The following is an 18,033-nucleotide window of genomic DNA, read 5'->3' on the forward strand; positions in this document are numbered from 1 at the left end:
GTCTTTAAGAATAGGAGGGAAAAAAACAGAGGAGGAGGGAGAAAAAGAAGGGAGGGAGGGAGGCAGGGAAGAAGGGAGGGAGGGAGGCAGGGAAGAAGGAAGGAAGGAAGGAAGGAAGGAAGGAAGGAAGGAAGGAAGGAAGGAAGGAAGGAAGGAAGGAAGGAAGGAAGGAAGGAAGGAAGGAAGAAAAAGAGAGAGAAAGAAAAAAAGAAAAAGAAGGAGGGAGGGAGGGAGGTGGGAGGGAAGGAAGGAAGGAAGCAAGAAGGAAGGAAGGAAGGAAGGAAGGAAGGAAGGAAGGAAGGAAGGAAGAAAGGAAGGAAGGAAGGAAGGAAGGAAGGAAGGAAGGAAGGAAGGAAGGAAGGAAAAAAGGAAGGAAGGAAAAAAGGAAGGAAGGAAGGAAAAAAGGAAGGAAGGAAAAGGAAGGAAAGGAAGGAAGGAAAAAGAAGGAAGGAAAAAGGAAGGAAGGAGAAAAGGAAGGAAGGAAAAAAGGAAGGAAGGAAAAAAGGAAGGAAGGAAAAAAGGAAAGATTTTCATGGACTTAGAACAATGATGGTTAGAAAATTATTGGAACTGGAGACAGTACAGCACGTAGGTTCTTACCTAGAGCATTGCAGATCCAAGTTCAATCCCTGACATCCCATATAGTTAGCAGAGCCTTCCTAGGACTGAACCCTGAGCACAGACCTAAAAGAAAACGCTGAGCAGCCAGGTGTGTACCCCAAACAAAACAGAACAGGTGTTGCCTTTGTAGTGTAAGAAAAGGATCATCTAGAATGAGAAATGAGAACTTCCTAGAAAATTTGTCTAGCTCATTTGATAGGATCATGGTCGACATAACCCTCAAAACTTACATAATTGAAGGTTTGTTATTAATAAATGTATACATAACCACAAATCTACATGTAGTAAATATATATACATATGTCCCAATTACCAATACATATGGATAAATTATGGCATAACCTTTATTTTATAAAAGGGGACAGGACATAGTACAATGAGTTTGATTCTTGGCAACACACTGTCCCTTGAGCAACACAGATGCAGCTCTGGAGGCCCCCAAGCACAGCTGGCCCCAGAGGATAGCCCAGGTATCCTTGGCCACGAAGAGCTCAAGAAGCATCACATCCTCAGGCTCTTGCAGTGAACCACCCACACCACTGGCAAAGAACCACTGGTGAACTCTCCAGTCTTCCTGGGTACCATTTGTTTGGGAGGGAAAGAGAAGAGAGGTTTAAAGGGGGAAAGGCAGGTCCGGATAGATAGCTTGGAGGTAAGGCATTTTGCCTTTCATGCAGAAGGTCAGTTAGAGGTGTCCCATATAGTCCCCCGTGCCTGCCAGGAGCAATTTCTGAGTATGGAGCCAGGAGTAACCCCTGAGCACTGCCGGGTGTAACCCAAAAAACACAAAAAAAAGAAAGAAAGAAAAAGGGGGAAGAGGCATGGAATGAAGGAGAGAACACACACAAATCTCTGCGGAGTGGAAGGCCCAGTACACATTCCAGAGAATGACATATCAAAGCACCCATTTAGAACAAAAATGCAGGCCACATATGCTCAAGCACTATGTGCACGGGCTGGCAACACACATGTGCCATTCCTGGCTACAATTTGAAAAGCTCCCTACCTTAAAAAAAGGGGGAGAAAGTTTTCACTATTATATGGAACAAGAGCCAATTATATTACCAATTATGTGGAGAAAAGTAAAAGATTAATACATTAATATGCTTGATACTGGTAAAGTATCTGATGAAAAATCACCTGAGAAATCTCAAATTATTTCATACATACATAAGAAACAAAATATAGAACCAGAATGGTAATACAGCAAGACATTTGCATTGCTCATGGCTGACCCACACTCAGTCCCCGACCATATATGGTTCCCTAAGCATCACCGGATGTAATTCCTGAGTGCAGAGCAAGGAGTAAGCCCTGAGCACAGTAAGGTGTGGCCCAAACCGCCCCCTCAAGAAAACTACACACCTTTCACCTGTTTCAGAAATTTCTGTTTGTAAATTGGAAAAGATATTTCAAAATAAGGTAGCTTAAGCATAGTAAGTTTTGGTAGGAGGGGCTAGAAAGCCAAAAAAATAAATAAAATTCTAAAAACCAGTTAGCTTAAGACTTGAGTAACTCTCAACATGTATAAGTAGAGCTAAATATCGGAGATAAGATTATGATTTTGAAAAATAAGGACACATACACACACACACACACACACACACACACACACACACACACGAAGACAGAGGGGGCCAGAGCAATAGCACACACAACAGGTAGGGAATTTGCCTTGCAAGTAGCCAACCCAGAGCATCCCATATGGTTCCCTGAGCCTGCCAGGAGTAATTTCTGAGCACAGAGCCAGTAGTAACCCCAGAACATTGATGGGTATGGCCCAAAATAAAAAAATTTTAAAAAAAGGAAAAAAAGGAGGCAGAATGTAAACTCTTTAAGAAAAAAATCTGACTTCAACAATAGATATGTATATAGTCTATATAACATCTAAGCTAAGGGAAGGAAGTCTTGAATCAAACTTTCAAAGACTACAAACACACCAAAAGCTGCCTTTAGAGCCACCACAGCCTGTAATAAAAACCATCATGGTAGTGAATATAAATAAAATGTGAAGCACAGGAATGGGGGGAGTGGGGGGTGAAGGTGAACAGATAAGAAAACATAACTTGGAAATATACAACAAAAAGAAAAGAGAAATATTAATTTAAAAAAATAAGACAAAGTATTAGAGATCTAAGATGATAAGTATTTAAAATAAAAAATGTAGGGTCCTATGAGATAGTTTATCAAGAGGTAAGGCATATGACCAACAACTTGAGCACCATCAGAAAGGAATAACCCCTGAGCACTGCTAGTTATAATGTCAAAAATTTCCCCATTAAAATTTTTTGATTTAGGGGCCGGAGAGATAACATGGAGGTAGGGCGTTTGCCTTTCATGCAGAAGGATGACAGTTCAAATCCCGGCAACCGATATGGTCCCCTGAGCCTGACAGGAGCGATTTCTGAGCCAGGAGTAACCCCAGAAGTAGAGCCAGCAGTAACCCCTGAGCGCTGCCGGGTGTGACCCAAAAACAAAAAAACAAACAAAATAAATTTTTTATTTAAAAACTGCATACTTTGGAGAATAAAAGTTTATTTTTAAAATCTTTATATTTAGTGAACCCATCAGTAAAAGTGAGGCAATTTTGGTTGAAGAAACTATACTATATGATAAGGCATTTAAGAAGGGTGAAATGAGTGAAAGTTAAAGGATGACTTATTTCAATATTTGTCAGTAAAAGGGAAAACAAAGCTAACTTGAAAATGATTAGAGGCCCAAGGAGATTGCTCTAAGCAAGGGTCTCAAACTCAATTTACCTGGGGGCCGCAGGAGGCAAAGTCAGGGTGATCCTTGAGTGCAAACATTGGAGGGTGTGACCCAAACAACTAAAACAAAACAAAACAAAACGAAGATTCCTCTAGGCCAGGGCCACAAAATGTTGTATGGAGGGCAGCAAATGGCCCGAGTTTGAGACTCCTGCAGGCCTGGGATGCATGCACTACACCTTGAAGCTTTGAGCTGTGGCATGGTAGGGTCCATCCTCCCCTTGACAAATCAAAACTAGACCCTGGCACAGAACTAGTCCCTCCCTGCCCCCTATGTTTTTAAGTGACTAGAAGAAAGTCTGGTTTTAGTTTTTGTTATTTTTGTTGATTATATCTTCCTTAAGGAAAGGGAGACTGCCTAAGTTCAAAAAATTCTGCAGAAAGAGGAAACTAAGGAGAAACAGAAGTGAAATAATACTTTACAGGAGTTCCTACAAAACAGCAATAAAAATGTTTATTTTGGTGAAAAAGGTAGAACAGTGTGGCTAAAAACCAAAGATGACAAAAACTGGTGTTTTCTAAAACTTAAAGCACTATAGATGCAATGCTTCATGCTCCTTGCAGTGAACACTACTACAATGATAAAAAGTGTACACAATAGGGGCCAGAGAGATAGCATGGAGGTAAGGCGTTTGTTTGCCTTTCATGCAGAAGGTCATTGGTTCGAATCCCGGCATCCCATATTGGTCCACTGAGCCTGCCAGGAGCGATTTCTGAGCATGGAGCCAGGAGTAACCCCTGAGCGCTGCCGGGTGTTTTCCAATAAAACAAAACAAAAAAAAAAAAAGTGTACACAATAATATATATATATATATAGTATAGTCGTAAGAACATAGCTCCAGAGTCATAAAACTGAGCTTAAATCACTATTTAGCCACATGCTAGCTAGCTGTATGACTCTAGACATATAACTTCATGCTTCCATGCCTCGATGCTATCTCCTGTGAAATGGAGATATGAATGCTAACCACACAGAACTTAAAGAGTATAATGTTAGTGGTAGTGGTAGCAGCAGTGGTAGTGATAACATTAACAATGGTAGTATTAATATGGTAACCCACTTGTGTTTTGATCCAATACTTAGGAAGCACAGTTCCTAAAACTTGTTACAGTTCAAGCTGTCAACTACAGAAAGAAACAAATGTAATTCTATTTATCTAATTAAGGAAATGGGAGGTTTATTTGCTTAGGTCACTCACTTAAAGTGGTTTTGATGTGCTTTATGTGGAGGAAAACTTACTTTCACCACAAAACTACTTTTCCTGCACTATATCATATCAAGAGCACAACTAGACATTTTTTCCTTTATTACTAAACTCAAAACCTGAGTATATTACAAAGTCCATTTACCTCTCAATTTACTGTCTGACAAATTAAGTTTGAATAGACTTCAAGGTTTCCCTTCAGCTAAAAGTCCATGATTTTATTCAATTACCACGTTAGTGGTGTATAAACTCAGTTTTCAAATACAGCCAGGAGAAAAAGTTTTTTAAAAAGCAAAATCAGGGGTTGGAGTGGTAGCACAGCGGTAGGGAGTTTGCCTTGCATGTGGCTGACCCAGGACAGATGCAGGTTTGATCCCCATAAGGTCCCCCATGCCTGCCAGGAGTGATTTCTGAGTACAGATCTAAGAGTAACCCCTGATCACTGGCTAGTGTGGCCCAGAAAAGCAAAATCAGACAATCTGAACATCAAAAATAAACATACATTTTATACTTTTTTACATTATAAAAAATAACAATATTAGGAGACCATTATCTAGGCTTATTTTATTAGCACGTATGACTAAGCAAATGTTTAATTAAGAACATTCATCTTATTAAGTATTTCAAGCTGAGAAACTTAGAACTGACATTTTTAAAAACTAATACACAAAACTCAGAACCCTGAAATACCTGCATTTATCAAATTTACTTCATGTATAAACTGTAATCAGGATACTTTTTAGTGTCAAACTGAAAACTATCTTGCCCTCCATTGGCTTCCCACTATCTTTCAATAGCACTCAAAACCCTTAGCATGACTCAACATCCAACATGATGTGGCTCCTCTCTCCAACGCTATCCAATACTATCATTACCCTGTTCTTTTAAATGTCTTTCAATTCCCCCAAGATACTTTTTTTTTCATTTACTGGTTTTCCTACCATCTGTTTTCCAAAATTTAGAATGTGGTAACAAGAATGAGTACAGAAATTAAGGACTTGCCTTGCCCAAAGCAGAGACCTTTTTAATCCCCTGCACCCATATGGTACCCCATGCACCCCATAAGTGACCAGAGTCCAGTGCCATAAATGAGTCCTAATGAGTATCAGATTTGGCCCCCAACCCAACCAAAAACAGAAGGCTCTTACAGTACTTCCATTTCCAAAATTTAGCCCCAGCAAGCAGGTCTTCATTACTCCTGACTAAAAGCAAATGTTATCATTCCAGGAAAGCCATTTTTAAAACTCCCAGACATACAATATACTTCAACAGCAATCTGTGCTCACTAGTCTTATAATTATGCATTCAACATCTGTCTTCTCTGCTAAATAGTAAAGAACATGAAGATAGTCTTTTTTTAAGTTGATTCTCATTTCTCTATTATCTAATACACTGTTTAGTATACAGAATAAATTGATGTTTGCTATATTTACATATTAAAATGAATAAACTAATTTACTTATTATTAGCACAAGTATTTTAAAAAGTACTTTAAGTTTGTGGGTTGTTGTTGTTGTTTTGTTTGTTTGTTTTTTTATTTTGATTTTGGAGCCATAACTAGCACCAGCAGAGCTCAGGGACTTCTTCAGCCAGCTCAGGAAACTATGCAATGCTGGGAATGGGACCCGGGGCTACAACCTGTAAAAAGCCTGCGCTATGAACCTTTGAACATCTCCCAGACCCCAACACTAGTTTTCTGCTTGCTTGGTTGCTTCTTGGGCCATACCTGGCAGTTTTTAGGGATTACTCTTGTCTCTTCAGGGATCCCTCCTAGTGGGGCTCAAGGAACCATACACTGTGCCAGAGATTGAAGCTGGCCAATGTTCAATCGCTTGGACTCTACCTCCACCAAGTTTTAGTTTCTATCTTATGCATGTTCAAATGTTCAACAAATATATGTTGCTTGCCAAAGTTTTCAAGAAAGGGAAAAGATTCTTTAACAGTCACCTCTGGAGATTTTTTTTGGTTGGTCTTAATTTGAATGCATGTTCATAAACCATCATCTAAAGTATGTCAATTAAAAAAACAAGGCTGAAGGCTCATATTTACCACAACTAAGTACATTGCAAAAGGACTAATTCCAACTCTTCATCACTGTTTGAGCTCCACTTCTGGTAGTTCTTTATCTATTCCAATAGTAACAACTACAGTGTAACAGTCTTCTAAATAGGCAATACAAGGGATACTGTTGCCAAAACTTAAAAGAATCTGAAAACTGGGGCCCAAGAGATAGAATGGAGATAAGGCATTTGCCTTGAATGCAGAGGACAGTGGTTCGAATCCCAGCATCCCAAATGGTCCCCTGAGCCTGCCAGGAGCGATTTCTGAGTGTAGAGCAAGGAGTAACCCCTGAGCGCCGCTGGGTGTGACCCAAAAACAAACAAAAAGAATTTGAAAACTCAAAACTTAAAGGAAGAAACGCTATTTCAACTTGAAGCACGCTTTTCCAGTTTGCCATTCACCTAATACTGGGTACGAATCAGGTCTTCTATCCATCACATCTTTTAACAACACATATTCTTGCTCTCCCTTATTTTGAAGATGAGGAAACCTCATCTCCCAACATTAAACACCTGGAAAGAGGTGGAGGCGGCAAGCGAGATGGGTCGCTGATGCTCTGGACTCTGGAGTTCTCCCTCACAAGCCTAGGTCCGCTGGGAGCCACTACCAATTCAGTGAGACTGGGCTTCTACCTGCACCAAACAGCTTCGTCACCAAGACTTCGGCCCAAACAAGGGGAGGGCCTGTATGGTCTTACCTTCGCCTCTGGACATACATTCTTCAGTAAGATTTCCTCCTGTCTCACAGCTCATATCTCTTTCAAGTTATTCTCTTACTAGGTAATTTCCAGCTATTTCACAAACTAAATTCTGCTTGGCTCCAAATTTCTCTGAAGCTGAGCTCTAGACTCTTACTCTTCGTTCCAAATATTTAGCGCTTTATTCAAACCACCCCACCTTCTTCCCTCAATCTGTTCTCTCTCAGGCTAGCCTACCATCAAACAGCTGTTTTAGATTACATCTTAAGTGATATTTCTTCATTTCCCTCAACTCCCATATTCAATCCATCAACAGGTCTATTATCTTTACTTAAACATTTGTTTCTCAGTCCCCACTCTCACGAATACAAACTACCTTCATCTCTGCCTGTTAATGCCCTTCTGAATGGTCTCCTTGTTTCCATTCCGGTCCTCTTAAATCTCCACAAAGCAAGCAGAGTTAAAAATCAAATCGCTCTTCGCCTGCTTCAAAGCATCTCACGTCTACACTTAATAAGAAAAACCCTCATTCTTGACCACAGTCTAAAGATTCAGCACGGCATGGTCCTGCTTGCTTTCCAATTTCATGTCCTTCCATGCTCTGCCCATCACAAAGTACCTTATCCCCACACAGGCCCTCCTCCTCTTCTTGGGCACACCGAGATCATTCCTGCTCTAAGGCCTTTGCACTTGCAGTAACCTTCAGCCAAGTCTGTTCCTCCAGACATTCAGATGATTACTTAACCTCTCTGGATATTTCTGTTGATTTATCACCTCCTCTGGGAAAGCCTTCTAAGCACTCTCTTGCGTGATCCTCTATTATTAAAAAACGTCCATGCACTTTCTTCCAATCTGTAGTCTACCTTTTCTTGGGTCTTCAAGTGCAACGGTTAAGTCCAGCCCCAAAGTCGTGTATGGTACATAGTAAGTGCTTAATGAGTCAAGCAAAATCTCCCTGCTGCATTTTCAGTTCCACCTAAGTAAATCGGTCATGTTCTTAAAGCACTGAGCAGGACGGGTTTTTATGTGTTTGTTTGTTTAACATTTCAATAACTGTATCTTTCAAACACTCCCTAATTTTCCCAAATGAAGACGTTTCAGCATGAGGAACCCTCCCGGCGCCCAGCAGCACACTAGAGGAGTCCACGCAGCTGAAGACACCATATGGCCAGCTTGCATTTTCTTCCTCGGGCCAAGCCAACCGGGTCGCGTAGGTGGGCGAAGGGAATTTTTTACCGGGTACCTACCCACCTGTTAACTTCTTCAATTAGGAAAAGGCGCCGATGGGCCGGGTCGGGCCAGCGCGCACGCCCTTGCTGCCTTTCCAGGATTGTGTGTGCATTAGATTGGTGAAATGAGAAATGAGAGAGGAGTGAGAGGAGAGAGGAAGGGGGGGGAGGAAGAGGGAGGAAAAGGGAGAGAGGGAGGGAGAGAGGAAGGGAGGGAGAGAGGAGAGAGGGGGAGAGAGAAGGAGAGAGGAGAGAGAGAGAGAGAGAGAGAGAGAGAGAGAGAGAGAGAGAGAGAGAGAGAGAGAGAGAGAGAGAGAGAGAGAGATCTAGCCTCGAACTGTTCCAACCATCCATCTCCAAAGAAGAGCCTGATTCACTTCCTTTTTTTTTTTAAGCCAGGTAAACTCTTCTACCAGGGTGGGGGCAGGATGAGGTGAGAGCTCCGATTCCATATGGGGAAAGCAAAAAACGATCCGAAAGGGGATCTAAAGGAGGTGGAGGTGGAGGAGGAGAAGGAAAGGGGTGGAAGATGTTAGTGAGTGATAGTGAGTATGGCATGGATGCATGGGGGCATGGAGGACTGGATTGGGGTTCCACTACGTCTAACGGGAAAACAAACGCCAAAATAAAAAAAAAGAAAGAAAGAAAAGAAAAAGAAAAAGAAAACCAACGGGCAAGCAAGCTGTTCAAGGATCCACTGTAGGGAAAGAAAAAAAGCAAGCAAGCAAGCTCTGGGGTGTATCCCGAAGCCCGGAAGGTTGGAAGAAAAGGATCCCCCGTGCTTCGTCTTCCAAGGCAGGCAACTTGGGGGGGTGGTGTTTTGGGGGAGAGGGAATTGCAAAAAAAAAAGAAAAAAAGAGGGGGTGCCCACCTTCCTTCCCCACGAAGAGCCCTGGGTGTATGTCTGTATGTATGTATACTCACATGGGCAGGCACTTGGGGTGGTGGGGATCGCAAATTAAAAAGAAAGGGGGGGGATGTCTACCTTCCTATCCTCAAGACCATCCCTGGGTGGAGGGTTGGGGATCGCCAAAAAAAAGGGGGGGCCGTCCACCTTCCCATCCTCAACGACCATCCCTGCAAAAGCCAGCAACCATCCCTGGGTGTGTATAGGTGTCCATGTGTCCACTCACATGGGCTCGAGCGTCTTGCTGAGCCAGGACTTGAGGGCCTCGAAGTTTTCGATGATCATCTTCGTCCACCGGGATCCAGGGCGGCCCGCACGCACGCCCGGGTCGCGATCGCGGTCGCAGTCGCAGCCGCTAGACGCAGCGGCCGCCGCCGCCGCCGCCGCCGCCGCCCCCGCCCCCTCCTGCCCCTCCGCGTGGGCCGCGCTGGGAGGCGCCGGGTGGAGCCGGACGGTACCGGCGGGCCCTGAACGGCGAGCGAGCCGCTGCGGGGGGGGGGGGGGGCGGCGGGGGGGGAGGCGCGGGTCGTCACGTGACCCGGACCCCGCGCCACGGCCCCCAAGCAGCCAACGGTTCGGCCCGGGCCCTCCCCTCGAGCCCGGCGGCGGCGGCGGCGGCGGCTCTCCTCGCAGCGGACCCGAGCTCCCTGTCTCCCTCTCTTTGCCTCAGGTCCCCAGTGCTCCTGCGCCACGAATGAAGCCCCCAAAAAAGCCAAAGCGAAGGGCGCCTGCCTCAATGGACAAAACGATTCTTTTTTTTTTTCCAGGGGGGTCTTGCCCGGCTCCCGGCACCCCCAAAGAAGATGGCTGCCGGCAAATCTCGCGAGACTCGGCGGAGAAAGTCTCGCGGTGCTCACGCCCGCCCGGTGCGTGCTGGGAAATGAGACGTCAGCTCGGGAGTGAGCGGCCAGAGCGCGCTTTTGGGCTCTGTAGTGTGACTGTTCAATGACTGGGGGGCGTCTAGGCGGCCTTTGGGCCTCTTTGGGGTTTTTTTTTTGGTCTTTGGGGGCCACGCCCGGTGATGCTCAGGGGTGACTCCTGGCTGTAGGCTAAGAAATGGCTCCTGGCTTGGGGGGACCTTGTGGGATGTCGGGGGATTGAACTGTGGTCCGGCCGAAGGTAGCCCGCGCAAGGCAATGCCCTTAGCGCTTAGCGCCACTGCTCCGGCACCGAGGCGCCTCTTTGGAGGCTCGAACGGGAGGGGAAAGGGTTAGACTCCTGCAAGGGGGCCAGAGTGATCACATGTAGGTAGGGCGTTTGCCTTGCGTGCAGAAGGCCGGTGGTTCGAATCCCGGCATCCCATATGGTCCCCCGAGCCTGCCCGGAGCGATTTCTGGGCGTGGAGCCAGGAGGAACCCCTGATCGCTGCCGGGTGTGACCCCAAAAACCAAAAAAGACTCCCAGAAAACCTCGGGGTTCCTCCCCCCCCCCCCCCAGTTCTTGTTCTGTACCCACAGGCCTGGTGCGTCTCCTGGGCGCGACTCACACCTGGATGGCCCATGAGCTTGAGTGCCTGCCTGGGTCTTTGCAGCCCCCTAGGAGATTGGATATTGGGATGCAGATCTGTAGTTCCCGCCTCGGCCCTGCTGCAGTTTCTCTCGGAGACCTTCAACATCTTCCTCATTGTGTGTGCCCTCGCGATCAGATTTGGGGAGCAAGGGCTGCACTGTGCGGGCGCGCTCTCCACTCCCCAAGGTTTTATTTATTTTTGTATCATTAAATAATTTCTTTCTTTAAACACGTGTGATTCCAAACATGATTGTAGTTGGGTTTCAGTCATAAAAAGAACACCCCCTTCACCCCTGCAACCTTCCCATCACCAATGCACCCCATCTCCTTTCACACACACACTAAACACATGTGTGATTCCAAACATGATTGTAGTTGGGTTTCAGTCATAAAAAGAACACCCCCTTCACCCCTGCAGCCTTCCCATCACCAATACACCCCATCTCCTTTCACAAACACACACACACACACACACCTGCCTGTATTCGAGACAGGCTTTCTACATCCCTCACTGACATTGGGTTTTTTTTTTTATTCGTTTTAAATGCTAATTTTATTTTAGTTTATTTTTAATTAAATAATTTCTTTAAACACCGTGTTTACAAACATAATTGTAGTTGAGTTGCAGTCATAAAAAAGAACACCCCCCTTCATCCGTGCAACCTTCCCATTACCCATGCCCCATTTCTTCCCTCCCCTAACTCCTCCCCCCACCTATATTCAAGACGGGCTTTCTGCATCCCTCACTCATTGATATGGTTATGATAGTTCTCAGCATAGTTATTTCTCTAACTGCACTCACCAGTCTTGGTGGTGAGCTTCATATCTTGAACACGTCCTTCCGGCCCTCATCAATGGATTTTAAGAAAAATTAAAGACTCCCCCGAGGGTTTGAATTCAAAGTTACAGGATTTGTGGGCAAAGGGCTAATGACTTAAGGGATCTTTCCAGTCAAAGGTGAGAAAGCCTTGCCAGTTTTCAGATCATCTCCAGCCATTAACATTCCTTTCCCCCCAAGTTATAGGTCAGCCAAGTGGTTTCTCTTTTTATATTTTATTATTATTGCTTTCATTTGCTGCAAAGCCAGTTCCTGTTAGGGATATTCTAGGAAGGAAATGAGGCAAACCAGCATGTCCAATAAATTAACGTCCTTTCTGGGGTGGTCAGACTAGTTTGATTTCTTGTCTGGATTATTCTATTAACTTATTTACTACCATGAAGATACTAAATAGACTTTCACAAAAAGATCTGTTGCCCATAAACTATAATGGGATGAAAATAATTCACAATCTAAAGACAAGCAGACCAATAAAAGCTCTTTATGGCAGACAGTGGTAAATGAAATTGCCTGTTAAGGCTGTTTATAAGTTGCCAGAGAGGCGTGTGTCCTTAAGCAACAGTTGGAGAATATCTCACACTGTCCAGCGTTCCTCTAGAAATAGAGCACCTGGGCTAGGATCAGAATTAAAATCCAACTTTCACTAGTTTGCTGAATAAAATAAACTAGCCCATTGCTTGACTAAGTCACACTCGAAAGCAAATGTTTGATGGTCTTAGGTGAGTACCTAAGAATTGGGAGTTAGTTTTCTTTAGTTTGTTTTTTGGGTCACACCTGGCGGCACTCAGGGTTTACTCCTGGCAGGCTCCAGGGACCATATGGGATGCCGGGATTCGAACCAGGGTGTATCCTGGTTGGCTGTGTGCAAAGCAAACGGTTTACCTCTGTGCTATCGCGCTGGCCCCTGGAGTTAGTTTTTAATGCCCAGAGTTTTATTTGGGGATGGTGAAAAAGTCCCGGAAAATGACTACCTCAATTGTTGCCCAATTATGTACCCACAAGTGACCCTCAGTAGCGCTGGAGAGGAACATATGGGAACATGTGGCTTTTGAACAAGGGTTGACCGCATTGCATAGAAAACTTTTTAACCCATACTCTCATTCTATTGAAATAAAGATTAACAATAAATTCTAAACCTCCCTTCTAGTCCAGTTACTTTTTTAACTATTAGCCACGTATGTTCTTTTGTTGTTGTTTTCATTTAGTTACCAGAATTTGTTTTTCACCTTAGAAAAGCAGGACTCTTGAGCTTTGCTGTCCTTGCAGGTACAGGAGCACAGATTTCTGGAGAGAATGTGTGGACTTGCCACCTCAAGATAATGCATTTTTTTCAAGATATATATTTTAATAGACCTATTAAGCACCTATATTTTGGGAGCTCCTTAGGGATTGTTTTTTTTTGGGGGGGGGATACACTGCAGAGGTCATGGTTTACTCCTGGCTTTTCACTCAGAAATCACTCCTGGCAACCTCAAGGAACCATATAGGATACCAGGAATCAAACCCAAGTCAACCACATGCAGTACAAGCACCTGCTGTACTATCTATCTATCTCTCTGGCCCCAAACCTGCCTTTTTGTTGTTTTGGTTTTGTTTTTTTTTTGTTTTGTTTTTTTTTTTTTTTGCTTATTTCAGTGATGACAGAAACTGATTCCAAGTTTATACACATACAAGGTAAGTGCTCTAAGCTACATGCCTGACCACTATCAATTATTTTTAGTTTACATATGTCTCATCTTCCTTCTAATGCTTTAAATCAAGTTCCTGTTTCCTTCTTTTGATATCTTCAGTTTTATCTGTTATTTCTTTTATCTCCAGTTTCTAACTCTTGCATTCTTTTAGGTTTTCCCATTGATATTCAATGGATTTAAATTGGAAATTAAAATTCCACTGAAGGTTTGCTCTAATGCAGAAACATTGCTACTTACAATGGTGTGGCAAAAAAAAAAAAAAAGGCATCTACCATCAGGAACTTATAACTTAATATGGAAAGAACAGTTATCAGCTTTTAGGAAAATTTTAATATTTTCAAATGTTTCTAGACATAAAACAAGATATAAATATGAACCATTATACAAATTTAAACTGGAAAAGCTCTAGCATTGTTTCTTTAGGGATATTTCTATGTTAGGAGAAGTGAATAATAAGTAGAAGTTATCCATGTGAAACAAGAGAAGTGATTATTCAGACAGTATAATAGCCTGTGGGATATTCCTGAGATAAGAAAGAACAGGAATCTTACAAAGGTTAGATACATAAAGTTAGGTAAACAACCCAACTCATTTTCAAGTAGACTTAACTATTTCAATTACCTTTTTTTGTTTTGTTTTGTTTTTGGTTTTTGGGCCACACCCAGCAACACTCAGGGATTACTCCTAGCTATGCACTCAGAAATCACTCCTGGCTTGGGGGACCATATGGGATGCCAGGGGATTGAACCGTGGTCCGTCCTAGGTTAGTGCGTACAAGTGCCTTACCACTTGTGCCACCACTCTGGCCCCTATCTTAACTACTTTTAACTAGCAGTGTGTCCTTAGATAGTTCAAGAGAAATGCTTCAGCACTTTCTAATAGTATAAACTGGGAAGAGGACATTTCGCTCTTCATAAAATCAAAACACTTCTGGTAAAAATGAAATCGAGGGAGGGAGAATCACCAACTCTTCAGTGACCACTGTGTTTATACCCATAATTGATTAGAATGGCTCCATCTCTTACTCAAAAGTGCTGTGAAACACTTTATGGTATGGTTATGGTCAGTAATAATCATAACACTAAAAAGACATGTAATGCATATTTCCTCCTGTTATATATTCCCACACATGCATACATGCAAAGCCTCCTATATAAACTGCCACAGATGATTATGGATAAACATTAATCTCAGTACTTGAGTAAAGTATAGATAATAGTAAAAAAATATCTGGCAGTAAAATAAAATGCTGTCAAAATCATTTGAAATGGGATAAGGAGAGAGGTGGAGTATCAATGAACTAAGATGGAATAATACTGTATAAATAATACTTTCTTTGACTTTTGTATTTATTTTAAATGCTCCATATTTTTTTAAAATCTAATACAGGGGTCAGGGGATAGTATAGCGATAGAACTTTTGCCTTGCACACAGCCAACCAAGCTTCTATTCCTGGCATTCCATATAATCCCCAGAGCCTGCCAGGACTGATTTCTGAGCTCAGACCAAGGAGTAACTTCTGAGCACTGCCAGGTGTGGCCCAAAAACAAAATGGGGGTGGGGGAAAGGAGGGTGAGAGAGAGAGAGAGAGAGAGAGAGAGAGAGAGAGAGAGAGAGAGAGAGAGAGAGAGAGAGAGAGGAGAGAGAGAGAGAGGAGAGAGCGAGGAGAGAGAGGAGAGGAGAGAGAGAGAAATACATAGGAGCCAAAGAGATAGTTTAGGAATTAAGGTGCTTGTCCCCACATAGATCCTAGATCTATCCCTAACACTGTATATACTCCCTCAGGAGTGACCCCCCCCCCCTTAAACACAGAGCCAGATTAAGCCTGAACACCACCTGGTGTGGTCAAACAACCCCACCTACTGCCACCTCCAATTAAAATAGAAACCCAAAAAAAAAAAAAAAAAAAGGATCCCTGCTAATGCTTAACAGATTGACTAGAATATATGTACCAAAGGGGGGGGGGGGGAATCTTGTAAATCATTTTTAGTTGTGGACTTTTTCTTTCTTTTTTTTTGGGGGGGCGGTGTCACGGGTTTAATCCCTGGCATCCCATACGGTCCCCAGAGCCTGCTGGGAGCGATTTCTGAGCACAGAGCCAGCCAGGAGCTAACCCTGAATGCCACCTGGTATGACCCAAAAAAAAAAACAAAACAAAAAATCTAAATATAATCTTTATTCTTCAGCTGTCATTCAATTCGTCATTGTATCTTCTTCCTAAGAACACCTAGAATCCACTCGTTATCATTTAACCCAGACGTTATACCACATGAAAAGAAATTCCATCAAACTCCATTTAATAATATTACTACCTATTTAATTCCCTTTATGAACTCCCCATTTGTCTGAAACATAGATGTATTGGTAGTAATTTTTCACTGAAATGAGTTTGTGTTAGGGGCATTAAGCACTACACTAAAAGCTTTACATTTGTTTCGATTAATGCTCCTAAGTTAGCAGTTCTGTTTTACAGCTGAAGGACCCTAGAATGTGAGTTACCCATGTTTATATAGTGAATAAATGGCAGTCAAATCAATAAAGAATGAAGACCACCTCTTTAAACACATTATTACCAAAACCAATCTCATTGTATTCACTTTATTGCACTTTCCGGCTATTGTTTCAATTTTAGAAATTGAAAGTTGGTTGCAACCTTGCAACAACTAAGTCTGTTGGCTCATGTTTCCAACAGCAACTATTCATTTTGTGTCTGTTCTACTTTGGTAATTATCACATTACTCCAAACAGATCAACTGTTATTTTATGTTAGGCTAGATCTGTGATCAGTGGTTTTTTATGTTGCTCTTTTTTTTTTTTTTTTTTTTTTTTGGTTTTTTGGTTTTTTGGGCCACACCCAGCATGCTCAGGGGTTACTCCTGGCTGTCTGCTCAGAAATAGCTCCTGGCAGGCATGGGGGACCATATGGGACACCAGAATTCGAACCAACCACCTTTTGGTCCTGGATCGGCTGCTTGCAAGGCAAACGCCGCTGTGCTATCTCTCCGGGCCCTGTTGCTCTTATAGTTGTGTTTGGGGGCACAACAAACTGCACCCATATAAAAAGGCCACAAAATGGATAAAATGTTGCTTGTGCTCTGGTTACATCTTTCGCTCCCCCTCTGACCTCTCTGTCTCCCTTGCCCCTCTCTCCAGGCCTCCTTATTCCCTAAGATACAACCATTTGAAATTAGGCCAAATAATGATTTAACATGGTCTCTACGTGTTCAAGTAAATGGTCTCTACGTGTTCAAGTAAAAGCAAGTGGTGCATGACTCTCCCTTTCAGTCAGAAGCTAGAAATGACTAAGTTTAGTGAAGAAAGCAAGTAAATGGAGGCACAAAATGAATACTGGGGGAGGATAGGTGAAGGGAAACATTGTATGACTAAAACTCAACCATCAATAACTTTGTAATTATGTATCTCAGGTGATTCAATAAAAGAGAGATAGCACAGCCGCGTTTGCCTTGCAAGCAGCCGATCCAGGACCAAAGGTGGTTGGTTCGAATCCCGGTGTCCCATATAGTCCCCTGTGCCTGCCAGAAGCTATTTCTGAGGAGACAGCCAGAAGTAAACCCTGAGCACTGCCGGGTGTGGCCCAAAAACCAAAAAAAAAAAAAAAAAAAAAAAAAAGTTCGTTAAAGGAAAAGAAAGTAAAAAACTGAAATAGACTGAAAGCTAGGTCTCTCATGCAAATAAATGGACAGATAGTGATTGCAAAGGAAAAGTCCCTGAGTGAAATGAAAAAGGCTCTACTCTAGTTTATATGACTAAAAAAGAATGTGGCACAGACTTATTGCTGATATAAAGTTGGAGTAGAAGGGATAGATCAAACTAGCTGTAATATTTCCTTAAAGCAAAGTCTAAATCAGGGCCAAAATTCTTGGCAGGCGCTCTCTTCCATTCTATGAAGACTGAGCAGAGTGAGGTAGCTGAGTAAGAAACAGTTGAGACTACAAGTCCATGAGGTTCAAATAAAGATGCCATCGCCAGTGGGCGGTAAAGTCTCCAAGTGCAGAAGGTAGACACTGCCCAAAAGGAAGCTACACTAACAGATTTTTGATAAAAATGAAATAACCTCAGATTGGAAGACAGTGCCATAATTTTCATAAAGAGAACATGTTAGTACCTGATATCAAAGTTTCAAAGACAGGCTGACTGCAGCTAGTTACTTTAAGTTGAAGCCAGTTGCCATTTACCATATGCAGAGTCTTAAGGCCTTGAGTCACTTGATGATCAAGTGACTTTGTCTAAATGAAACAGCCAAGCAGGGCCCGGAGAGATAGCACAGCGGCGTTTGCCTTGCAAGCAGCCGATCCAGGACCAAAGGTGGTTGGTTCGAATCCCCGTGTCCCATATGGTCCCCCGTGCCTGCCAGGAGCTATTTCTGAGGAGACAGCCAGGAGTAACCTCTGAGCAATGCCGGGTGTGGCCCAAAAGCCAAAAGCCAAAAGCCAAAAAAAAAAAAAAAAAGAAAAAAAAAGAAACAGCCAAGCCTATATGACAGGAC

At 43.0% G+C, this 18,033-nt stretch overlaps 1 protein-coding gene across 1 annotated transcript in view; it reads right to left on the reverse strand.

Moving 5' to 3' along the window:
• Window positions 1-11,112, reverse strand: part of RBM26 (RNA binding motif protein 26) — a 100,146-nt gene extending 89,034 nt beyond the window's left edge. Inside the window, 2 exon segments of the mRNA XM_049778509.1 lie at window positions 9,715-10,153; window positions 10,944-11,112. Coding sequence (XP_049634466.1) covers window positions 9,715-10,153; window positions 10,944-11,112 — 608 coding nt within the window.
• Window positions 11,113-18,033: the final 6,921 nt, after the last annotated feature.

This window comes from Suncus etruscus, chromosome 8 (genome assembly GCF_024139225.1).
Source record: "Suncus etruscus isolate mSunEtr1 chromosome 8, mSunEtr1.pri.cur, whole genome shotgun sequence".
In the NCBI taxonomy this organism is placed as follows: Eukaryota; Metazoa; Chordata; class Mammalia; order Eulipotyphla; family Soricidae; genus Suncus; species Suncus etruscus.